This window comes from Zalophus californianus, chromosome X (assembly GCF_009762305.2).
Source record: "Zalophus californianus isolate mZalCal1 chromosome X, mZalCal1.pri.v2, whole genome shotgun sequence".
NCBI classification, from domain to species: Eukaryota; Metazoa; Chordata; class Mammalia; order Carnivora; family Otariidae; genus Zalophus; species Zalophus californianus.
This window is the reverse complement of record NC_045612.1, coordinates 43,873,555-43,900,435: the sequence shown is the minus strand read 5'-3', so window position 1 is coordinate 43,900,435 and position 26,881 is coordinate 43,873,555. Positions and strand designations below refer to the sequence as shown.

General features: G+C 35.5%; 1 protein-coding gene across 2 annotated transcripts in view; it reads left to right on the top strand.

The window, feature by feature from the left end:
* FAM199X (family with sequence similarity 199, X-linked) overlaps window positions 1-25,948 on the top strand; it is a 29,440-nt gene extending 3,492 nt beyond the window's left edge. Inside the window, exons 2-6 of one of the 2 annotated variants that reach the window (XM_027608035.2) lie at window positions 5,108-5,327; window positions 14,650-14,799; window positions 15,049-15,210; window positions 18,130-18,267; window positions 19,681-25,948. In XM_027608035.2, the coding sequence (XP_027463836.1) occupies window positions 5,108-5,327; window positions 14,650-14,799; window positions 15,049-15,210; window positions 18,130-18,267; window positions 19,681-19,851 (841 nt within the window). In that variant the 3' untranslated portion in view covers window positions 19,852-25,948. Of the gene's footprint in view, window positions 1-5,107; window positions 5,328-14,649; window positions 14,800-15,048; window positions 15,211-18,129; window positions 18,397-19,680 lie in introns of both variants that reach the window. The other variant, XM_027608034.2, reaches the window with a different exon arrangement.
* Window positions 25,949-26,881: the final 933 nt, after the last annotated feature.

The window sequence follows — 26,881 nt, the reverse complement described above, 5'->3', positions numbered from 1 at the left end:
TGTGGTGTTTAAGACATTTTTCTTTGGTTTTGGCACAGGATGTTTCTGATGTAATTGTGGGTTTTCTTTTAGCATTTGTCCATGGCAGCCTCCACCATTATCAAAAAGGGAAGTCATTTACCAAATTGAATTAATTATAATGATATTGGTAAGTTCTGTAATTAAATTGTGAGATGAAGGAGATTAATACGAACTACTGGATGTGTTATTCTCTTCATCTTTTAGTAGTACATCAGTACTTTGACATTGAACAATTGTGAAAAGTATGTGAGAGGACAGTGTCTCACTTTTGTTCACCCTATTGGCAGGATAGGAAATGAACTATTGTATAAAGCAGTTACTCGGTTATGTGATTTTAGAACCCTATTTCAATCATTGTTAAGTAGAAGAACCCCGAGACTACTATATACCTTTTGTACTACCCACAGTTTTCCTATCTCAATATAGAATTAACAGTTGCAGCAGAGCTGTGAGTTACAGGTGGGAGAACCATGGTCCATGAAATAACAGATTATAGAGGCAGGAAGAATTTGGTTTGGGGGCTTGTTCAGACAAATTAAGAATGGGGATCAGGCTTGGGAGAGCTTTCCAGCCTAATGTGGATTTGGGAGCATTCAGAATGGAAAGAACAGTAGAACAATAACGTGTTAGGAGTAGAACTGTGGGTTACAAGAGTTGAGAGAAGAAGAAACTTTTCAATAAATTTAGCAGGGAAAGGAAGGAGAAGAGATGTGGTAATTGAAAAAAAAAAAGATGAAGGTTTCGTTGTTGTTGTTGTTTGTTTGCCTTGTTTAGTTTTTCTTTTCCAAGAACAGATATTTTTAGCTCCTTAGAAGTAGCCCACAGGAAAGGGAGAAATTGAAAATATGAGAGAGTGTGGGATGATAGGAGATGGCTGGGATGAACTCAGAACATGAATGGAATATTTATTCTTAGAAATGACATGGAATGTTTTTTACTTCCAAGACTATAGAGAGGGTAAGAGGGATGGATAATGATACCAAGACAGTTGAGATCGCTAGGAGGAGAGTTGGGAATTTGAGTAGAGTGGGGGGATTGTGTCATCTTCTCTAACTTGGGATCTTGATGGCCTACTGTGCTCCAAAATTGTAGCAGAGGTGAAGGGGTGGCTATATGCGGGTTTTGGCAGATAAGCTTTGCAGATAAATGCTCTTGGCTTTACTTTTTTTTAATTAAAATTTGGGCAGCAAGCCTAGTTATTGCATTAGACTCCATTTCATTAGGATTCTTTTCAACATTTTTCTTTTAAGGTAGAAAGTCTCCTTTGTGAATAATTTTATGGTTATAGCTAGGATCTTAGTGTTAGGTAGCTTTCTCCTACTGGAATAAGATGTCAGGGCTTTGTAGATTTGAGTAGTTCAGTGCTGAGCACATGTACACAGTGGTCGTTCATTACACATTTGAAACCAACAGAACAGTCTAAAAGAATCACACTTAAATTTTTATTACAAAAGCTTACTTTAGAAATTGGCATATACAAAACTGTAACTGTAAAGATCACTCATGCTCCCTTTCAGTAAAGATGACAGCTGTCAGCATTTTGATGTTGTTACTTTCAATGTTCTTTTTATGTTCATATGTAATTTTTAAAAATCAGGATATATAATTGGTGACCAGGTTTTTACACTTACATTGTGAGTGTTTTTCTTTTCCAAAAAATAGTCTGAAAATATAATTTTTAGTTTTTTTATTTTTTAAGATTTTATTTATTTGAGAGAGAGATAGCAAGTGAGAGAGAGCATGAGCTGGGGCAGGGCGGGGGGGTGGGGGGAGAAGCAGGCTCCCTGACGAGCAGGGAGACTCAAGTGGGGCTTGATCCCAGGACGCTGGGATCATGACCTGAGCCAAAGGCAGTCGCTTAACTGACTGAGCCAACCAGGCGCCCCTGAAAATATAATTTTTTAAAAAGATTTTATTTATTTGAGAGAGAATGTGAGAGAATGCGCGAGTTGAGGGGAGAGGCAGGGGAGAGAGAGAATCTCAAGCTGACTCCACAAGGAGTCAGTGCACAGAGCCCCACAGGGTGGGGGGCATCCTCCATCTCACAACCCTGAGATCATGGCCTGAGCCGAAATCAAGAGTCAGGCGCTCAACCGACTGAGCCACCCAGGTGCCCCCTGAAAATATAATTTTTAATGATTAAAAAACACCATTATTTAGGTATATTATTTAATTATTCCCCATTTTGGGGGGCATTTCTTTTCCCTTTGATGGCTATTACAAATGATATATTTTGGACATACATTTTTTCCCAATTTCTATTTGGGGAAGTGATAGATTCCTGAAAGGGCGATTACTGAGTCCAAAGGAATGAACTTTTTTGAAGCTCTTGATATATATACAGTAGCAAATTGCTTTTCAGGAAGATTATGCTAATTTAACACTCTCACCAGCAATGAATAAAAGTACTACCTACTTTGTTTTTGTTCAGATTGCCTTAAAGTAATAATAATATTTGGAAATTAGAAGATAATAGAATTTTTTTAAATCTCTAGTAGTAAAAATATTATTTTTCTATTTTGTAAATGATTGGTTTCAAGTATGAACCCAGTATTTTTTACCACTGTTAATTAAAAAAAAAAAAAAAAGAGCAAAAGCTTCTAAGAATACCCAGAATCCTATTAAATCTGTTATAAAGTCATGGACCTAGAAAACTGAGAAACATACTGATTTTGCCCTACATTAAGAGTACAAAACCAAGCAAATTCCTGTCTTGTCAGTGATCTAACCATTAGGTTATTAAATCTAGCATAGTTTTTTGAAAAGGAAAGTCATTACTAGTCATGGAGGGAAATACATTTCTACTGAATTTTTGCAAGCTCAGAAAAAAGTTCTCATTAAAAAAAATTACCTAACAACTTTTCCTACCAGATAACACAGTACTTGGCCTGTAGAAGATACTGTTTGTTGAGTGGATGAATGAATAAAGATTGAAAAAGCTCACATGCAATTTGAAGACACAAAAGAAAAAAACAATTTGCCCAGAATACGGCATAGATAATGGTTTACTAGGTCTAGGAGAGTGATTGCCATTTTTTAGCTTTTATATTGTCTTATTGTACATCCTGAACAATTTGGTTAATTCTACTAGGTTTGTTGATTTTTTAAAAAATGAGGATACTGCCTGTCTAGTAAGCATGTGATGAAACTAGGTAATATTACAAGGTATTCTAAGATGTTAGATGAATTTTAGATTTTTACCTATTTATAAAAGCTTGTTGACATCTGTATTGATGGTTACTGAACCATAATAGTTTAGAGAGAGTGTGTCTGTGTGTGTTTTGATCCTTTAAAATATTTTACATTTAGCTCAAAGGAAAAAGTGCCATAAAATTGTCAGATTGCCCAAATTTTGTAAATCAAGAACTTTGAAATTAAGATTAATAATACAAAATAAGGGGGGAGTTAAAAAATGAAAAACATGGTTCAAGAAAAAAATGGGTTTAATGAATGATGAGAAACAACCTAATAATAGGTAAGTAACAGGCTTTTCTTCAGGAAGTCATTATTTCAGTATCTTATTAGTATCGGATATACGAAATCATTATCTTAAGGATTAATTCCCTAGGCTACTGCTTAAGCAATGAAGATTATCTTGTTAACAGTATGAAGCTAGTGGAAATTTACAAAAGAAAATAGATTTGTAGATTTCAAGAAAAAAGTTACCCTGCAACAAATACCACAGGCAAAATGTTAATATTTTTAATGCATCAAGAACTCATAGAATCAGTAAAGAAAACATTAACATAGAAAAACACTAGAGCAAAATAGCTAATTAATATTTTAAAATTTGATCTTGGCAGTATTTGAAGAAATAAAAATTGATATAAAAAATTTTTTTTCGGGACACCGGGTGGCTCAATTAAGCGTCTGCCTTCAGCTCAGGTTATGATCCAGGGTCCTGGGATCAAGTTCTGCATCCGGCTCCTTGCTCAGTGGGGAGCCTGCTTCTCCCTCTGCCTGCCACTCCCCCTGCTTGTGCTCTTTCTCTCTCTCTCTCTCTGACAAATAAATAAAATCTTTAAAAAAAATGTTTTTTTTTTCCCCCTATCAGATAGGTCAAACTTTAAAAATGAAAATTCCAGGGGCACCTGGGTGGCTCGGTCGTTAAGGGTCTGCCTTTGGCTCAGGTCATGGTCCCAGGGTCCTGGGATGGAGCCCCTCATCGGGCTGCCTGCTCAGCGGGAAGCCTGCTTCTCCCTCTCACACTCCCCCTGCTTGTGTTCCCTCTCTAGCTGTCTCTCTCTCTCTCTGTCAAATAAATAAATAAAATCTTAAAAAAAATTCCAGTGCTGTTAAGGTTGTGGTGAAATGAGCAATTTTTATATACTGCTTTGGGGAGTGTAAATTGGTACAGCCTTTCAGAAAGGCATTTGACTAAGTATGATATGACCTTGAGAAGTGTTCATATTCTTTGACTTAGTACTTTCCTTTCAAGTAATCTATCTTGAAAGATTATGTGTTTTGTTTTTTTTAGTCTTTTATTAATTAAATTAAATTAATTATAAATTATAAATTAAAAAGTCTCGTGATCTATTTGACCTTATTCCTTCAATAATACTTAGGCTGTTTCCATTTTTTTGGTATTACAAATAATACTGAGATGAACCTTTCTATTTATAATTATTTATCAAAATACATAAACCCTGGGATCATGACCTGAACCGAAGGCAGATGCTTAACTGACTGAGCCACCCAGGCAGCCCTAGATACAATTTTCTTTTAAAATATTTTATTATAAAAAATTTCAGACAAATACAAGAGTAAAGAATAGTGTAATGAGCGTCATATATCCATCAGCCAGCTTCAACAATTATTCACATATGGCAATGTGTTTTATAGCACTACTCATTCCTCAAACCCTTACTATTTTGTGAAAAATCCCAAATATATTTCATTCATAAATGTTTTAGTATACATGTTTAAAAGATAAGGGCTCTTTTGAAAATAATCACAATATCATTGTCATACCTGAAAATATATTTACATTCTTCATAAGTGTCTTGAATTTGTCTCCTATGAATATCTTAAAATTGTGTGGCTTCTGGAGTTCCTGTTGTGATTTCTTTTGTGTTTTGTTTTTAAGGTGGAACTTAACTTCTTGTGGAACAAGTGTTGCCAGCTCAGAATGCAGTGAGGAGCTATTTTCATCAGTTTCTGTTGGAGATCAAGATGATTGCTATTCACTGTTAGATGACCAAGACTTCACTTCTTTTGATTTATTCCCTGAGGGGAGTGTCTGCAGTGATGTCTCTTCTTCTATTAGCACATACTGGGATTGGTCAGATAGTGAGTTTGAATGGCAGGTAGGTTTGTTTTTTTTTTTTTCCCTTATATTACCATCATTACTCCATAAATAGAATAATGAATTTCTATTTTGATATTTTCATCTCTGACAACATTAAGAATTAGATGGAATATGTATCCTTTATTTTTGCTGACATACCATTTAGGCTTCTGATGCTACAGATACCTTTTTGTGGATTTTCATGTAATTTAATACTTGTATAATGTTCTCATTATTATATATTATCAGTACTTTCTATGCATGAATCCAAGCAAATGTATTCTTTCTACATTATAGTAAATAGCCTTTGTATCCTTACAGACACAATATCCTTGCATCAGGGTTATGTTTTATATATCTAAGATCACAAACCACTGTTATCATAAAAACATAATTTTTGGTTCTGTTGTCAGAAATATAACAATTTCTCATCTTGTAGTCTCTTAATATGTAGAGTTTTTTTGCCCTACAGTGTGTGTGTGTGTGTGTGTGTGTGTGTGTGTGTGTGTGTGTAGCATATATACCATGTAAAATGGCTTTGTGGCAAACTGTTTGGGAATTCTGCCATATAATGAGTGCAGTCTATCAGAAAATGTAAATCATGTTATTGCAACATCCATTTTCTGATTGTAAAAGACAGTGACATTTGAGGAAGCTTTCCTTGCATAAACCAAATGTTACATTCAACAGATACTTGAATGCCCGCTATGTTTGAAAGCCATCAAATCTTTGAATTTATATTCCAAAAGAGGAATCAAATATTATTTTATTTCAAACATTTTCTTATTAAAATATGAAAACAGACCAGCATGAACTTAAAAATAATTCTCCAAATCCCACTCTGCTGTGGTTACCATTGTAAGAGCTTATGCAGATACAAGTATGTTTGCACAGTGTTAAAAACACACAAATGGGATCATACTTCAGCCACGGTTTGGCCCTTTGCTTTTTTTCAACTAATATCTCATTCTTTTCTATAGCTGTATCATTATTTATTTAATCTATTCCCTAATAATGGATATTTAGATTAGTTTCAGTTTTTTTTGTTACAAAAATGTGACACTTAAGAGTTTTTAAAGAGGAAAAAATAATCTAAAACCCCTCTTTTTATATTATTTCAGATGTTTTGGTTTTATGTACAGTTGTAAATATGATTTGCATAAAAATTATAAAGTATTTTCAGCTTTTAAAAAATTGAGATAAAATTGCCATGTTAATAATTTTAAAGTGTATAATTCAGTGATTTTTAATACATTCACAGTGTTGTACAGCCATCACAACTATCTAACTCAGGGACATTTCCATCACTTTAAAAAGAAATACATACCTGTTAGCAGATACTCCCAATTCCCCCCTGCCCCCATCACCTGGCCTCCACCAATCTACTTTCTCTATGGATGTGCCTTCCTGGACATTTCATATAAATGTACTCATATAATATGTGGCCTTTGTGTCTTGCTGCTTTTACTTGGCATGTTTTCAAGGTTCATCCATGTTATAGTGTGTGACAGTACTTCATTTCTGTCTTAGCTCAAACTGCTATAACAAATACCATAGACTGGGTGGCTTAAACAACAAACATTTATTTCTCACAGTTCTGGAGGCTGAAAGTCCAAGGTCAGAATGCCATTGTGGGCGGGTTCTGGTGAGGATCCTCTTTGTGGTTTGCTTATGGCTGCCTTTTGCTTTATCTTCACATGGAGAAGGGAGAGAGAGCTGTGGTCTCTTCATCCCCTTATAATTATGATTACCAATCCCATCATGGGGGCTCTACTCTCATGTAAATGTAATTATCACCCAAAGCCCTACCCCCAGATCCTCCTAATTGAGGATTAGGGCTTCAAGATAAGGATTTGGTGCTGGTGGTGAAGGGAGGGTGCACACATTCAGTCCACACCAATTCCTTTTCATTCCTGAATAGATATGGACACATCACATTTTGCTTATCCATTCATCTGCTGATGGGTGGTTTCCAGTTTGGGGCTGTTACGAATATACTGCCTTGAACATTCAGATAAAAGTTTTTATATGGATGTATCTTTTTTATTATTGAAGTATAGTTGACATACTATGGATGTATATTTGTAATTCTCTTGGACACACACTTAGGAGTGTAATTGCTGGGTCATGTGATAACTTTATGTTTAACTTTTTGAGGAACTACCAAAATGTTTTCCAAAGTGGCTGTACCATTTTACATTTCCACCAGCAATATATGAAACTTCTAATTTCTCCATATCCTTGCCAAACCTTGGTATTGTCTGTCTTTTTGATTATAACCATCCTACTGTGTGTAAAGGGGTATTTCATTTTGGTTTTAATTTGCATTTCCCTGATGACTAATGATGTTGAGCATCTTTTCATATGCTTGCTTTTCATTGATTGGTATTTTTTGGAAAAAAGGTCTGTTCAAATCCTTTGCCCATTTTTAAATTGTATTGTCTTTTATTGCGTTGTAAGAGTTCTTTATATGTTGTGGCTACTAGACCCTTATACATGATTTACAAAAGATCTTTCCCTTCCTGTGGGTTGTCTTTTTATTTGATACTGTCCTTTGACACACAAAAGGTTTTAATTTTAGTAAAGTTCAATTTATTTTTTTCTTTGAATACTGTGCTTATTATGTCATATTTTAAAAAACCATTGCTTAATCCAAGGTCATGCAGATTTTCACCTGTTTCCTTCTTAGAGTTTTACAGTTTAAGTTTTTACATCTAGTCTTTTTTTTTAATCCATTTTGAGTTCCTTTTTGTATATGGGATACAAATAACAAATGTATAAGGGGTACAGATTCATTATTTTGCATGTAAATATTCAGTTGTACCAACACCGTTTGTTGAAAAAACTATATTCTTTGCTTATTGAATGGTCTTGGTACCCTTGTGGAAATGAATTGGTCATAGATATGTAGGTTTAGTTCTGGACTGTCAATTCTATCCCATTAATATATATGGCTATCCTTAATGCCAGTACCACACTGTTTTAATTGCTCTAGCTTTGTAGTAAAGTTTGAAATCAGGAAGCATGAGGTTCTCTTTTGTTCTTTATTAAGATTGTTATGGCTATTGGGGATCCCTTCTGCAATTCCACATGAGTTTTAGGATCAGGTTTCCATTTCTGCAAAAAGGGCAGTTAGAATTTTGGTAGGGATTGCATTGAATCTGTTATTTTTAGTGTCCAAGCCTTGTACTTCCTTGGTTCAATTTATTCCTACATATTTTATTCCTTTGATGCTGGTGAAAATGTAATTGTTTTCTTAATTTCATTTTTGCATTGTTCGTTGCTAGGGTATAGAAATAAAACTAGATTTTTATATATTGATTTTATATCCTACCACTTTGCTGAACTCAATTGTTAGCTTAAATGATTATTTTTTCTGTGTGGATTCTTTAGAGTTTCTATGTTTAAAATCTTGTCATCCGTGAATAGAGATAGGTTTTCTTCTTCCTTTCTAGTCTGGGTAGCTCTTTTTTTCCTTGCTTAATTGCCCTAGCTAGATCGCCAGTCCAGTGTTGAATAGAAGTTGCAAAAATGGGCATCCTTGTCTTTTCTGATCTTAAGAGAGAAGCTTTCAGTCTTTCACCATTGAGCATAATGGTAGCTGTAGGTTTTTCATAAATGCCCTTTATCATATTAAGGAATTTCCCTTCTATTCCTTGTTTGTTCGGTGTTTTTATCTGAAAGAACTATTTAGATTTTGTGAAAATACTTTTTCTGCCTTTATTGAGATGATCATGCAGTTTTTTCCCTTCATTCTATTAGTATGATGTACTACATTGATTTTTGTATGTTGATCCACCCTTGCATTCCTGGAATAAATCTGAATTGGTCATGGTATATATTTGTTTTAATAAGCTGCTGGATTTCATTTTGCTGAGAATTTTTGCATCTGCATTCATAAGGGATATTGGTCTGTAGTTTTCTTGTGATATCTTTGTATTGCTTTGGCCTCATAGAATGGGTTAATAAGTATTCCCTTCTCTTCTTGATAACATACTGTAATACACTTTCCCATTTAAGGTATAAACTTTTTCATGATCTTCATAATGACTCTTTTAATGACTATATAATATTCCTGGTACTATTCCTGGGACTATAATATTCCTGGTGCCAGAACTTGTGAGACCATTCCTTTTACATTTGTTTCAAAATTTTTTCTACTATTGGTAACACAGCAGTAAACATCTTTGTGTGGGTACCTTTTTATTCTGTGCTTCATTTTTTTTTAAAAGATTTTATTTATTTGACAGATAGAGACATAGTGAGAGAGAGCACAAGCAGGGGGAGTGGGAGAGGGAGAACAGGCCTCCCGTGGAGCAGGGAGCCCAATGCGGGCCTTGATCCCAGGACACTGGAATCATGATCTGAGCCGAAGGCAGACGCTTAACGGCTGAGCCACCCAGGCGCCCCCTGTGCTTCATTTCTTAAGTGTACGCTTTGTGTTTAAAATCAGACTACTATAAGGATTCTTAATAAAGTATAATCGGATGGAGTTCTGATAATTCTGAGAATTATTTTTTCTGATTATTTGATTTAGAGTTTTTATCCATAATGTTGCAAAGTGGCAGGCATTTTTTAATTTTAATTGCTGACTTCACTCATTTCATGAGTAGAGTGGAAAACTATCCCTAACTACTCACTAAAAATGTACATGACTGACTAGGACATTGGAACAAAAATGAGGCCTGCCTTAGTAATGTGTTTCCCCACTTCTGAAAGTGGAGTGTGGGTATTCTGTTACCATGGATGTTTGCTATTTATATATTCTGAAAGGTTTAAAATGCTCTCTTGTCTTTGTGGGACCTTGCAATGATGAGCAGTAAATTATCCAAGAAGATAATTAAAAATTATGTGTTGGGATTAATATAGGTTAAAATCGTTAACTATAACTTAAAAATTCCTGTTACCTCTGTTGTGATTAAAAACTACATTTGTTTAAATCTTTTTAACATGTTTCAGTTACTACTAAAGTAAATATAAAGGGTTCATAGATTCTCTGGGAAGAGAAATACTACTTGATAAGGCAAGGTTTTAACCTTACAGTGAACTAGCATCAAAGCATTTTGCTTTTCTGATAGTCTTCTTTGCTTGCAGTCCTTTTATTATTAAAGCTATATTTGATTAGTGTTAGAGCTTGAGAAATTACTGTTGAGCAGGGAACCATAGAAAATTTAAAGAGTGAGTAATTCAGCTGTCACACTTGAAACCTAAAGGTGCAGTTTGAAATTACACATCATTTGTTACAGAAATGAGCTTACTCATGAAATTTTGCTGCATACTGCAGAAAATATGGCAGAGGTTTGATTTAATTCTCCCTACTTGTCACAGTTACTGATTATAATATAAATATACTAAATATTTTTGTCCATGAAAAATATGGAATAAGAATTATTAAGCATTTTTAGCTTGAGATATAAAATGGAAAATTGCTCGTCTAATAAATATACAGGAGCTCATACAGTTAATTCTGATGTACATCTGCAACTCTAATCCTATATCTCCAATTGACTACTTGACATTTCCACTTGGATGACCTTATTATTTAATGTACCTATTATCTGATGCCAAGTCCTTGATCAGTAATGTAGCTTCCAATTACAGTGTTTCCACGGGAAAAAAATAGACTCCGCTTTGTGACATGTCTTACAGTGTAGTGAAAAATGACTATTGTCATTTTGAAGGACATTTGCACTTGCTGCTTTCATTATCACTACAAACTTACCATATTCTAAATTGCCTTCTTCTCTCATTCCAAACTACCTGCAAGGCAAGACAGCCCAGCATAGTTGAAAGCACCAGACTTGTGTCCCAGTTTGGATACTGGCACTAGCCATATGACCCTCCCTAGACATCATTTTTCCTTATTTGTAAAATGAGGGTGTTGGACTAGAAGATCTATAATATTGCCTCCGGTCTCTTGCTATAAAAAATTGAGGTCTTTTAAGTGCATTACCCTGGATGGGTTGTATGACTGTGAAATGTGGCCAGTTTTCTTCTGGTTTCAACAAATGGTCATCTATCATCCATTCAGTTATCAAACATCTGGCTGTCTCAGTCAGAGGAACATGTGACTCTTGATCCCAGAGTTGTGAGTTTTTTTTTTTTTTTTTTTTTTAAAGATTTTATTTATTTGAGAGAGAGAGAATGAGAGATAGAGAGCACGAGAGGGAAGAGGGTCAGAGGGAGAAGCAGACTCCCTGCTGAGCAGGGAGCCCGATGCGGGACTCGATCCCGGGACTCCAGGATCATGACCTGAGCCGAAGGCAGTCGCTTAACCAACTGAGCCACCCAGGCGCCCCCAGAGTTGTGAGTTTGAGCACCATGTTGTGTGTAGAGATGACTTAAAAAAAAAATCTTAAAAACAGCCTTGTGAATTGTTTTTCTTTTGAAATTCTCCCTATTTAGTCCCATTTTTCTTTGCATTTTTATCTTAGTCCAAGTCTAGATCAAATAAGAACTTCCTGTCTGATTCTAGTCTTTCCTCACTCTGTTTTGTCCCTGTACTGCTTTTTAACTCATCTTCCCTCAAGACTAGTTTCATCAAGTTACTTCTACTTAGAAAATGTTACTGGCCTACTTCTGCATATCATATAACAGCTTGTTCATCCATTGAGTTTTCAATTCCATAACACTGATTTTCTATTTTTTTTTAAGATTTTATTTATTTGAGAGAGAGAGAGTGAGAGAGAGCATGAGAGCGGGGTGAGGGGCAGAGGGAAAAGCAGATTCCCCGCTGAGCAGGGAGCCTGGACGCAGGGCTCAATCCCAGGACCCTGGGATCATGACCTGAGCTGAAGGCAGACGCTTAACCAACTGAGCCACCCAGATGCCCCGATTTTCTGTTTTAATTATATTAGTCTCCTTATCCTCATCCTATTTTTTTTTTAAATCTGTGGTTTTACCAAGGTGTTCTTACTTGAATGCCTTCTCCTTTTCCCCATTCTGTGATTCTGAGAGTACCTTGTGAAACTTCACCCACTTTAGCAACATGTGGAATTCTCTGATGGCTTATGCTACCTTTTATAAGGGTACAAAACCATGGAAAGAGATGGAAAAAGGAAGACACATTTGTTTATTGAGTGTTGCCTTGTGCCAGGCCTATCACCTCATGTAAATTTCTCAACAGTCCTTTGAGATGGGTGGCATTAACCATTACTCTGGGGCTCAAAGAAGCAAACTAACCTCCACAAGATCACATGGCTAGTGAGCAGCAGAACTGGGATTTAAACTCTGGCATCTTTTTACTTCTCCCTGAAAAAAAAAAATAGCTGAAGAACCACTAGTTGCCTTCTTTATCCCACCCCCCACCCCCAGCAAACACATAAATAGAACCAAAGGCACAAATTTAAGTGCTTAACATATAGTCTGTTACCTAGCGGATGTTCACTAAAGATTTAAATGGAAATTGTTCTTAAATTTTGAGAGTATACATATTTTGATAGTTCCTTTACCTAATATATCAAAGGAGCTTGAAGTAGGGGAGGCCTTTCATCTGATAAGGACTGTTTCATTTTGTTTTAGGAACCCCAGGGAGATCTTTAATGTAGTAGTGTTGTATTTGAAGTCTTTCAAAGGGAAAATAGCAAAACATTTTTTTTTGACATTAAAGACTGAAAGATGGCCTTCATCTATGCATTCAGCAATTATTCTTTCATGACACTGACTAGGTAACATCAAAGCTAAGGGTGAATGAACAATTCAAGCAGTGTTAGTTAATGAGATTTTAATGGAAGTCATACAAATTGTTAGTAGTCATTTATGTACTTGGACTCATCAGTGACTGTTAAAATGAAAATGTGGTTTTTAACAGGAGTAGCTAACTTAGACAATTTCATTCTAAGCATCATGGTCACCTTGCATGGTGATCAACCCCATTTTTGTATCTTCGTTTATCTCTTCTGTGCAGCTGACTCCCCATTGCCTGTCCCCTTGTAGCTTTCCTAAGCTTTAATCCTGCAGCTTTAACTCACTGCTAGATATTTCTATTGATGACCTGTCATTTCAAACCTAGCATTTGTCATTTGCTATTTTGTATAATTGTATGTTTGTGTTATTATCTTCCCCAGTAGAGTATAAAGTTTTTGTATAAGCACCATGACTTAAAATCCTTTGAATCCCCTGTACCTATTAGAATGCTCAGGTATAGTAGGAGGCCAGATGTGTGTGATTGCAATAATCTTTGTGGCAAAAGTAGCTTTTCTCTTTTGGTAACCTCAAAAGCCTAGTAATCTTCCAGAGTTCAGATGCAATTGCAAAGGACAACAACAACAAAAAGGTGGTATTTTGTACCTTGTAAAAATGAAAGCATTATCTTTGAAAATTACGTACTCCTTGTAGAAGAAATTATCTTTCTGGTGAATGACTTAAATTTATTTATTTGTTTATTTTTAAAAGTTGATTTAAGTATCTCTCTATACCTAATGTGGGACTCAGACTCATGACTCCAAGATCAAATGTTGCATGTTCTTCCAACTGAGCCAGCCAGGTGTCCCTAAACACATTTATTTAAAATCAAAACCATTCTGACTTTTGGAGGTGATATATTTATTACCCTGATTGTGGTGATGGTTTCATGGGCATATGCTTATGTCCAGAGTCCTCAAATTATATGTATTAGATATGTACTGTTCTTTGCATCACGTATGACTCAAGATAGCTGTTAAAAAATGAGATCCATTCTATTTTTATTAGGCAGTATAAAATTATAGCACATTATTTTTTGGTGTACATCTCACTTTAAAGTGATTTTCTGTGTATTAGGCTTGCTTGCTTTTCTCCTTTGTCTACACATTGTCTCAGCATTTTTCTAATTTTTCTTTTATAATGCTTCTGATTTTTAAAGTGTTTTGCTCTATATTAACAGCATATTTTAAATTATTTTAATTGCCTTGTTAATACTGACTTGAGCACAAGGACCATGGCTTATTTGTCTTATATTGACAGTATGTCCAGCATAATGTTAGGCAAAGAGCCAGGTAATGGCAGATCAGTCCTGTCTCCTGAGATGGAGACCAGTGTTCCTTATTCATCATGCTGTGTGAGCCCTAGCCTACATTCACACTGTGAAATAAAAACGCTAATGATGATTGACTCTTAAGTTAGCATTTTATTAACAAGTCTTGATTATGATTTTCAGCTTTTGGAAAGTATCTCATTGAGTGACTGTATACAAAGAATATGTTGATGTTGCTGCTTTGTCTAAAATAGTGAATCAGAATTAATGTCTTCTCATTCTGTATTTGTCATTAAAAAGTAATTTTTAGTCAATATGAAAAATGTTGTATTTAAAATGTATTTTTGAAAAATTTTGCTTTTCCCACCCTCTTCTTATTTTTATAAAGTTACCAGGCAGTGACATTGCCAGTGGGAGTGATGTACTTTCTGATGTCATACCCAGTATTCCCAGTTCACCTTGCCTGCTTCCTAAAAAGAAAAATAAGCACCGGAATTTAGATGAACTTCCTTGGAGTGCAATGACAAACGATGAGCAGGTAGGGATCTTGACGTTCTTAATTGAAAGCATACATGTAGGGACTATGTGAAACTCAATGTATTGCCTGTTTAAAGCTACTGGGTAAATGTGGATTGCTTAGTAAAATCTGAGGGGGAGCTTTAACTGTTTTGCAGGGAACACCTATCATGTTAAGTGCTTTTGATATTTGAAACACATTATAAATGACACACTAAAATATCAGAGGTTTTGGCACTGATCTTGTTTATTATAATTTTTCATCACATAGGTGGAATATATTGAGTATCTGAGTCGTAAAGTCAGTACGGAGATGGGTCTTCGGGAGCAACTTGATATTATAAAAATAATTGATCCTTCTGCTCAAATTTCCCCTACAGACAGTGAGTTTATTATTGAACTTAACTGTCTCACAGATGAAAAACTGAAGCAGGTATGTAAAGAAAATACAGATTGTACAGCTATGAAGAAAACCATTAGTTTATAGTATGTAGACTTGAATAATCATATTTTAAAATACACAAATAATTAAGGTCCATATCACTGCTGTGAAATGTAATATTAGAAAAAATGATGGCAGTATTTGAGAGCACATGGTTGTAAGGTTTTAGGTACATCTCACCTGGCAGGGCCTTTCTGGGATCATGTGGATCTAGAACCTCCTGTTTAGTTGTGTAGGCTTTGCAACTTAATTTTACCACTTAAGGGGTGGTTATGCAATTTATTTATTCTAACTCACCTTAAAAAAGAGTAATTGACAGAATCAAAATACTGATTATTGAGGACTATCTATACTTGAGTGAACATCTGAATGGGGGATTTGAGTAGTCTTATGGAGTGATTGAGCCTGGCTAGGGTAAAATGTAATTTTCCTTCTGCTATTCTGAAATACACATTTCTGGTATCTTCTAAATAGTCTCTACTGCTCTTTTTCGGTACATAGTTGAATGAATACTTATGTTCTCTTTTCATTTTTTAAGTTTTTTTTTTTTTTGCCTTTATCATCACTTTAAAAAATTTTTTTATTTCACTATTTCTCTCAACAGACATACTATAATTTTCTACATTCCAGCTCATTTTTCATTAGTATTGAAATTGTGCCTTGCATTTGAAGACAGGTACCATGGGCCCCTAGCTAAGATTTAGGAAACACCCTAATCTTAGATATAATCAGCAACTTACTTACATCATATTAAGACCTTTAAAAAATGCCTAATCTGATTTGTATTGTTAATTTCTCTGAGTGTTATTTTCTTTTTTTTTTTAAGACTATTTGAGAGAGAGAGAGAGTAAGCCGTGGGAGGGGCAGAGGGAGAAGGAGAAAGAGAAACCAGCAGACTGCCTGCTCAGTGCAGAGCCCAGCTCAGGGCTTGATATCATAACCCTGAGGTCACAACCTGAGCTGAAACCAAGAGTTGGACACTTAACCAACTATGCCACCCGGGCTCCTCTGAATGTTATTTCCTTATAATCCTAAATTCTGGAGGCTCATAGCCTTCTATTTGCTGATTATATTTTATATGTTTTTTTTAAAATTTTTTTTAAGATTTTATTTATTTGACACAGAGAGAGAGACAGTGAGAGAGGGAACACAGCAGGGGGAGTGGGAAGGGGAGAAGCAGGCCTCCTGCGGAGCAGGGAGCTTGATGTGGGACTCAATCCCAGGACCCCGGGATCATGACCTGAGCTGAAGGCAGACGCTTAATGACTGAGTCACCTAGGCGCCCCTATATGTTTTTAATATATAGCTCCATAATATATATTCTAGAATTTTGAACATTGTCAATTTTTTTGGTATTGTTTCTACATTTAGAGATTTCTTTCATCCTTATAGTCTACTTATGTACATCTCTAGCACTTTTTTATTTGATTTATTTATTTAACAATATTGTCTATTAAATATTAGGATACAAAACAGTTTTGAAATGATCCTTGTCTTCACGGAGCCTACAACTCAGGAAAGAGCCAAAGAAATCAACCTAGATTATAATCCACGTTTACAAATCTGTATTCAATAAATGTTATTTTTATTTCTTTATAATTACTGTATTTTATTCGCACTATTTGTTAAGCATCTATTAAAGTTATTTTTTTGGTACACTAATCAAGCAAGAAGTTAACATAGATACAGTACTATTAAATAATCTACAGATTGTATTCAGGCTACACCAGTTTTTCAACTAATGTCTTGTTTTATCCCAGGATCCAATCCAACCTTTTTTTTTTGTCTTTATTTAAATTCTAGTTAGTTAACATACAGTATAATATTAGTTTCAGGTGTACAATTTAGTGATTCAACACCTATGGACAATACCCGGTGCTCCTCACAAATGCCCTCCTTAATCCCCATCACCTATTTAATTCATCCCCTCACCCTCCTCCCCTCTGGTAACCATCAGTGTGTTCTCTATAGTTAAGAGTCTGTTTCTTGGTTTTCCTCTCTCATTCTTTTATTCCCTATGCTCATTTGTTTTGTTTCTTAAATTCCACGTATGAATGAAATCATATGGTATTTGTCTTCTCTGGCTGACTTATTTCGCTTAACATAATACTCTCTAGCTCTATCCACGTCATTGCAAATGGCAAGATTTCATTCTTTTTGATGGCTGAGTAATATTCTATTATATATATACATACCCCATCTTCTTTATCCATTCATCAGTTGATGGACATTTGGGCTCTTTCCATAATTTGGCTGTTGTTGATAATGCTGGTATAAACATGGGGGGGGAGCATGTATCTCTTCGAATTAGTATTTTTTTATTCTTTGGGTAAATACCTAGTGGTACAATTGCTGGATCATGGGGTAGCTCTATTTTTAGCCTTTTGCAGAGCCTCCATACTGTTCTCCAGAGTGGCTGCATCAGTTTGTATTCCCAACAACAGTGCAGGAGGGTTCCCCTTTCTCCGTATCCTCACCAACATCTGGTGTTTCTTGTGTTGTTGATTTTAGCCATTCTGACAGGTGTGAGGTGGTATCTCATTGTAGTTTTTTTTTTAAGATTTTTATTTGAGGGAGAGAGTGAGCAAAGGGGAGAGAGAGAACATGAGCAGGGCCAGGGGGAGGAGCAGAGGAAGAAGCAGACTCCCTGCTGAGCAGGGAGCCCAATGGATTGGATGCGGGGCTCCATCCCAAGCCTCCAGGATCATGACCTGAGCCGAAGGCAAATGCTTAATGACTGAGCCACCCAGGCGCCCCTCATTGTAGTTTTGATTTGCATTCCCCTGATGATGAGTACATCTGTAGCACTTCTGATAATGTCTTTCATTATGTACAGTGTTCTTTTTGCCAGTGTTTTTAGGGAGCATGTCAAAGAACGACACTGACCAGTTTTTGTCTGTGTGTTCCAAGGTCAGAAACTATATCAAGGAGCATAGCCCTCGCCAACGGCCTGCAAGAGAGGCCTGGAAGAGAAGCAACTTTAGTTGCGCAAGCACCAGTGGAGTGAGCGGGGCCAGTGCCAGCGCCAGCAGCAGCAGTGCCAGCATGGTCAGTTCTGCAAGCAGCAGTGGGTCCAGTGTTGGAAACTCTGCTTCAAACTCCAGTGCCAACATGAGTCGAGCACACAGTGACAGCAACTTGTCTGCAAGTGCAGCAGAGCGGATTCGGGATTCAAAAGTAAAATGTCTAATCAATACAAAACTTTACCTTTCAATATTAACATTAGTACTCCTTCATATAAATATCTTGAAGAGGTCAAATCATCTTGCTCTCTAGATGCCTGTGGGTTTTGGCTTTAAGTGAACAAGCAGGATATTCTGCTGTTGAGTAGAGGCCTTTAGGCTGAGTGCTTTGAAATATTGTTTTGACCCACAGCCGTATCACATTCAATTTTATCTGATATTTGTGTCTGTTTTAAGTAAGATAAATTGATGGAAATAGTGAGTGAGTCTCAGGATTGCAGTATCGACTGCAACTCACTACTGAGCGGATCTCACTATGTTGCTGATGTTGCTGTCTATTAGCTCCTAAGAATGTTCTGCATGTCTTGTGTGTGTGTGTGTATTAAATGTTTTCTTAATGTTTTAATCTTGAATGTTCTTAGATCTTTTAAATTATAATAACACCTCTAATTTCTGTCTATTCACAGCTGAAGAATTCTTTGTAATACTTTTGGGCAAAAAAGGGAGGTGTAAGTGTATTTAGAATGGTTTTGTGATGCTTAGGTAAGTTCGGTTCCTTGCGGTGGTGACAGTTTGGAGCCAACTTAAGGAAGAAAAAGGTATCTCTATAACTCTTTGGGAACCCAGTGGGTGACTAGAAGATAGACAGTGATTCCTTCCCTGGCTCTTACCAAAGTAGCAGAAACATAGCCAGCTTTGTTGGTTGCCTGGGGATTCCTCTGGATATGTGGTCATTCCTTTTTTGCATCAGTTCACCAGTGACAAGGAATGGAGTACCCACTGGGTTTCTAATGGGCTTTTAAGATGGTATTTGCCTAATATGGAAAAGACATGATTCTTTCCCAGCCGTTGGAAAATCGCTACTGCTTTTGGATAAAAGACACCTTAAAAGCATAAGCATTAGAGATTTTGGCAATGTTCTCTACATTGGTATTCAGTATTGTTTATTATGTGTTCACTCCGCAGTGACGCCAATGTACCTTAATCTGGTAAAAAAAAAAAAAAAAAAGCTTTGAAATGACTGACTATCCATAACTAGGCAGAATGATCGGGTTTCAATTCTTCCTAAGATTCACGGGTCAAATACCATAAAAATAGAATCTTGAAGAATCATTTCCAAGTCTAAGCCAATGGCTCACTTACTGGAACCAGGATCGTACTGCAGAGGAATTTGAACATCTCCAGAGATTCTAAAAATATAGAATTTGATCCATAAAATATTCTGGGGTGGATATGCCAGAACTGAACCTTACTGATTTAGAAATTTGTATTTTGACAGAAGCGATCCAAGCAGCGGAAGTTACAGCAGAAGGCTTTACGCAAGAGGCAGCTGAAAGAACAGAGGCAGGCTCGGAAGGAGAGGCTCAGTGGGCTCTTCCTTAATGAAGAAGTGCTGTCCTTGAAAGTGACTGAGGAAGACCACGAAGCAGATGTAGATGTTTTGATGTAATAAGGATGAATTTATCAGCATTCTTTCTAAGCATTTAAGTATTCTGTCCTTTTATTTGTTTACATGCATCTTGACCAAACTTTTGGTTAGGGCTGTGCTGATGTACTGTTAATAATTTAGGCCAGTGGTTCTCAGCAGGTGGTCCCCGGACCAGCAGCTTCAGCATCACCTGAGAAGTTGTTAGAAATGCATACTACCAGGTCCCATTCCAGATCCAGTGAATCAGAAACCCTGGAGGAGGGGCCCAGCATTGTGTTTTAACAAGCACCAGGTTATTCTGCTGCACGCAGCTCTTGTTTTAAGAACCACTAATTTAGTAAATGTTTTGACTATTTAGACTTTAGGGTGGTTTAAGTGGGCTTTTTCAAGAAGTAGTACTTTTACAGTTTAGAGGATTTCAAGGTACTGCTGACAAGTAGTTTATTATGTCAGTATAGGTACATACGTAGCGATCATAATTCAGTTTCCTTTTTAATGTTACAGTTCCTTAGTTTGCTTTTTCTAAAGGGCCATAGTATTATTCTCAATTCCTAGTGAAAATCCTTTTTTGAGGTTGTGGGGTTGGGGTGTGGATTGCTGTTTACAATAGTGCCTTCATTAGGTTTAGTTCTGTTTTCATTTGTTATTAACTTAAAGGTGTAATAACAGGCCCTAATGTCTTTCCTGTTAGGTTTGTTTTTCACTTTATGTAAATTCAGAATTCTTTTGTAAGTGAGGACTACTGAGGAAATAATGTTACTAGTAGCTGAACTTTAGACTTGATGCTATATTGATTAATATTCAAATGGAGAAAGCAATTAAGCAAAACAACCGATTCTGCTTTTCCACTGCTTTTTGAAATTTTAGGCTGTGAAGCTGTCTCAAAGGCAGAAACTATGTCTTAAGTTCTTTTTGTAGGTCGTTTTTTTTTCCAGCACAGCTCTAATTTTTAAATATTTGGTATAAGCTTCTGGCATGTGAACAGGTTAATGTTCAAAGTTAACTAAAGAAAACCCTTAAAGTTCTCCTAAACTTCTCTATAATATAAATCACTAGAAATACACAGAACAGTGAGATGTAGAAAAAAACCGTAGCTTGTTGGCTATTAATAGAAGTCAATTTTAGATGTGAAATCATGGAATTTCTTTAAATGTTTTCATGGAGAGTTTGTTATCATGAACATTAGGAGTAGTGTAATTCCTTTTCTTCTACCACATGTCTTTAAGCATTCACGTGGGTTAAAGAAGATGGAAACTGATACTACTGACAATCAAGCTGCTGACTTTCATAATTTTTATTGTGGATAACTTGGGAGGTAATCATGATTCTGTAGGAGTTGTAATCAATGTTTTTTTAAACTCTAGAATCAGGTTGATAGGATTTTTACTTTTTTTAACTATCATATCAAGTGACTCCTTAAGAAAGAGATAGACTTAAGTTCTTAATTCTCAGTTGATATAAAGGCTTAACCTTGGCTTACAATCATGTGTTTTGAAAACTTGATTTTACTTTAGTTCCTTGAAGGTTAAAGGATTGAAACTGAGGATAAAAATTGATGTATTGCAGCTTTGCTGAGGTCTGTGGTATGGTAGATTTTGAAGACTACCAAATTCATACTTAAAAATTTTACCTAAAATGAAGGTATGTGTATATGGTTATCAGTTGGATTACTCCCTCTGACTTTCCTCTTACCCTTTCTTTGATGCTCCTAACCACCTTTAGAGGGCCCAAAGAGAGCTTGGGGTTAGACCCCAGAATACTTTGAGGAAGGTGGAAAGGGTCAACCTCATTGTGTTTTCCCTTCCAAGTATAGGAGGAGTAAAAGGAGAGAAGAGCAAATAAAGCTGAATTTTCTACCTGCTCTTAGCAAAAGCAAAATCCCAGAGAATGACTTGTCTGTTTTCTTTACCTACTCTTCCAGGAAAACAGTCCACTTTTGGAGACCATAGAGCAGCATTTATCTGTTAAATACTTGGAAACAATTGACAATGACCAGTAAAAGAAAGTCCTAACGGGGTCATGATAAAATAAGACCAATTTTTCCACTCTCCCAACAATCACATAATCTTATTACCTTAGATTTAACTTAAGTCACTATTAAACAAGTTTACCAAAGCACCACAAAGCCAGTTTTAAAAGTTTATAAAGATTTGAGTGTTTATAGTAAAGTATGCCATGAAATTTTGTGTAAATCTGGATGCACTGTCTTTACAGTACTATAAATTAGAGATTGCCCATAAAGTTGGTTTAGAGGAGATTGAAAGTAATTCCTCTGATTAAAAGAAAAAAAATTAAAACAACTTGGGTTTGCTTGTGATGTGGAAGAGGGAGATTACAAAGTCTTTCTCCATCTCTCCCCCCATAAAAAAAAAACAGCAGTAAAAGACAAAAAGTTCTCTCGTTTTTGTTAATGTGCTATACTGTTTTTTTCTGTTTTAATATCTCATGTAGATAATTCAAGTTGGAATTCTTTCTTTCTTGGAATTCTTTCTTTCTTGGAATAAGGAATAATTTATTCAGTCTGGTATATCTCTGAGTTTAAGACAAATCCAACTCAGCATTTTTTCTTTTTAAATATAAACCTAAACTAACCAATTAATAAAAACATGAGACTTATTTGCTCCAGTGTCAGTTGTCATCTGTAGAGAATGGACACTGGAGCAAATAAGTTTCTTCCCCCCTTTAAACATAACCTTTGTTAACTTAGGGCATGATCACGTTCCCTCAGATTTTTTGAAAAACATTAGAGATCTTTATGTAAGTTTAATTATATCTCAATAAAACTGGAAAAAAAAGGAGCTCTTGTAGAAGTCTGTCAGTGCCCACCACATGTATGAACTTTGAGTTAAACAAAATGGCATGTCTTTTTCTACAGTTTTACAACTGAATTAAAGTATGGCAAAGTAGTATAATGTTTAGTGGACTATAAAGAGCGAATTCATTCCGCCCTAACAAGAACATAGAATAAAATAACGCTTTTTTTCATGAGAGAGACTTGTCTCATTTTTTCTTAGGTTGGGGCAGTTTTGTCCATTTCCTTAGCCCTTTGGGTTAACTATAGATAGGTATTGCTGAATTAATCCCAGAAACTGACTTGTAATTTAATGACTTTATGAATTGGGTGGAGGCCTCATTTTATTTAGCTCCTAGAAGTGCTTAGGAAAAATTCCTAGAAACTACTGTATAAAGGTATCCAGATTCTGATGAGCTTTAAAAATTGAAATTTATCACGTATCTTCATATTTAAGCCAAAAATGTTAGTACTTGACAAATATAGAAGTCTTGTTTCCAGATTCTGTAGCAGAGACTTTTGTTCATGGCTTACTTTATAGCCTCATGTGCCTTAAAGGTGAACTCTGTACTTTTTCTCAATATCAGGCTTTTTCAAACTCAAAAATAATCTAAATATTGTAATTTGTTTTATAAAATCCCCATCTGTTGGATATCAGTAAGCAAAAACATTAAATTGAACCAATCAGTGGTAATAGTGTATAACAAAACAGTGACCTTTCAGATCTTAAATTTCATTACATAACTTCATTTTTGGCCCAGCTAGGTCATTGAAGAACACTGAAAGTTACCTTAAGTAGAGCTTAATGTATTCTCTCATTTTTTCCCCTGAAAAAGGTCATAAGCCAGAATGCTTTTTTAATGCCAGGTAATTCTTAGTATCTGGAAAGATAATTTTAAAGACAAAAGTATGTCAAGAACAGAGATTATATAGCAGCTTGATTCTCTTATTAGAACTTTAGGGATTCTTTGCATTCATTTGTGTAATAGCTGGAACACTCCCTTTCCCTTTAACAGATTACCTGTTAGCTCTTCAGTCTTCAAGAAATGTTTGCTTAGAATTGGGAGGGGGTTACTTAAAGTCAGTTTATAGTTTGGGACAGTTGATAGGAAAATTCCCAGTTGTATTTCAAATATGGTATTGGTGTTGAGCACACTGACATTCAACATGTCTAAACTTAGAGGTAAATCTAATCCTGAAAAGGACTGTTAGTTAGAAAATAAGTATTTGTATACACATGTATTGTGGTAACTTTGGATTCATTTTAAGTCTGACAAAGTAAGATAAATTCTATCTTTACAATGAAATTATGCTAAGTGGGTGAGAAACATCGGAGAGATATTTAGACCTAGGCATCTCTGTCAGCATAGTATCTGGAACATAGCTCCTTAGAATTCTAGCTTAATTCTCATTTCTTTGGAAAATAATTTACTTATTCCAAAGGCTTAGAAGGAACCCTGAAAATTCCTCTAATTTACTGGCTATTAATAGAGTACAGAAGTTGCATGCTATAGCTGCAGATCTAACTTGACTCACTAAAATTTTATTTTCATATTTTTTCTAATATTAAAATTATTTATTTTAAGCCCCCCTCACAATTTTATTTTAAATTAAAGTTATTAATGTTTTAACCTAGATCACATGATGGTAAGTTAATTTTTAATTTGACATTCATACTGAACTCTGAAAAACTGATTTAGTCTTCTCTGATTTCAGTATATAGTATTTTTTCTTTATCGTCAGGTTTGTTACATCTTTGTGGTCAGTGGAACCTGTGGAAATCTGTGTTCTTTTTTTGTGGTGAGGGCTAGGGGTAGAAAAGAGGAGAATTGCTCTGATTATACATATGCATTTTGACTATATAAAGGTAGTTGTAGAATTAATATGTATAAATGACAAGTTAACACTTACCTACTCTGACTTGTTCTAAGGAACAGTGGCCTGAAGCCATGGCTTGTTTTCTGGAGCTGCTTGCTCTTCAATAGTAGCTGACCAGTTGGATTTAAGTTTGGACTTTGGGGTTAGGTTATCTAGCTGAGGCTTTTAGGAATGGATCAGACTATGTCTGTTCCTGTAGTGGATCAATTTAATTTCCTCTTTGAGTACTCTAATTTAGGTAAAGTTATTATCCATTCTAAATCTTTGTGTTGGGAGTTTAATAGGACTATTGTCAAAAGCTATTAAAGATAAACACAAGTATATGTAAAACATTTCATTTCACGGATGGTTAAAAATTTCACTTTTTTTCAGTTTCAGAGGTTAGTTATGTAGCATCAATATCATAACCAAAGCAAGTAGGAAGTTGACTGATTTGGAGAATCTTCAAGTAGTCTTAAATACTGTAATGTATCAGATTGTTAACCAGGATTTTTTTCCTGTATTTCTGCTAAATGTATTACTATATTAATGCACTTTTGTATATATAACTGTCTTCTGTACATTCTGTACTTACTACAGTGTATATAAAAGCTGTTTTTCCTGAAAGCTGTAAGGGAAAGACAATAGCTGTAACACAGGTCGTTTCTATTTTGAGTTCCTTCTTGTACTTGGAAGTAGTAGTTCTGTAGTTAAATCTGAATGTGTATGTATGGTTGTAATTAAAACTGGCAATGTGGCAGAGCTGTCTTTTGAAGCTGAATATCAGACTGAACAGTGTGTTGTTTTGGGTATTAAAATCTCTTGTAATATTTTGTTTCTTTTGATGTACAGTGAGTTTTTACAAACCCCACTGCTGCTTACTACTTTATACTTCATAATTCACTCCTTTACATGTTCCATCCCAGCACATTTATCAACAGGGAAGAATTAGGTCTCCTCTCTTTTGCTCACAGTTTGGTTAAGGCTCCATAAACTTTTGTTTTGTTGAAAGCCACGATTTCCATTGGCAAATCATTTTTTTCTGGAGAGATCAGATTTCTAGAGAGATAGCATTCATAGCAAGTGAAAATTAGGTCTAACTTTTGTTTACAAAAATCATGTCTGTTTTCCTTATATATTAATCTAGAGTCTTTAGGTTATAATTATATAAAAGAAATGTCTGTGAGCAGTTATATAGTTTCAGAAGCAACTCAACTTTCAACAGCAACTTTATCTCTTGCCACTAGAGGGAGGTCTGTGGTTGCTCTCCTGAAAATGTCTTAGCTGCTTTTCTTTTGTTTTTAATTTCAGAGGTTGAAATCAACCTCATTTTCAAAATTCCTTTTGTGATATTAAATACTTTCATTGATTAGTGGGAGCTAAGTTAATTGAGCTTGTTTAATAAAGCAAATCTTATGCTTTTCTGTAATCTTCAATTTTTAATAAACGTCTGTTAGCTATTAAGTGAAACGTGTGTGTGTGTGTTTTTCTTCTCTTAGGTACTTTAGAACTGTACTGTCCACTGTGGTAGCCATTAGCCACATGTGGCTATTTAAATGAATTAAAATTTAAAATTTAGTTCCTTGGTCCCATTAGCAATACTTCAAGTGCCCAGTAGCCGCATATGGCAAGAGGCTACCATATTGGAAACCCCAGGATACAGAACACCTCCACCATCACAGGAAGTGTCTACTGGACAGAGGAAGTTCTACTAGAGATTTGATGGTTTATGTGGTGCCCGCTGTCATCATCTTACCAGTGAACAGTAATCAGTGATTCAAAATTGCTTCCTACAGTTAACTGTTGTAGGTGATTTGTGTGAGGGGGAGAGCAAGCTGGGCTTCATTTTTCTACTTAATTAAAGCCACTACCAAAGTTGGAACTTGGTGGTTTAATAGAGAAATTTCTCAAATACTATTTCACTTGACTGTGAATAAGATTTTTTAAAGACTCTATTTTTCAAAACTACTTAGAGTGTTTCTTTATTCTTGTGATGTGAGAGCCTTAACAGGGCCACTGTTACTTGGGACTGATAATCCTCTGCCCTCTCCCAATCAGTTTGAATCTCATGGTTAAGTGGTATTTTTATATTACATTATTTGTGTTTTTTAGTAATAGGTTGATAGATACTAGATTTAGGTACAATGTTATTTCCCTTTGTAAAGGGTAAATAACATTTTTAACATTTCAGTTTATTCATTTGGTTGCCAGGATCTCATTATATGCCTTTTCTTTTTAAAAAGCAGCAGATAACTGAATTTATATATTTTCAGGTTTGTCTTATAAAGATTGTCAAGTAACAGTAAAATGAATCCCCACATACCCATATCTACATCCACTCTTCTCTCATGGCCAATCTTGTTTTTTTTAACCTCTACCCCCAGACACCTTACCTGAACTCCC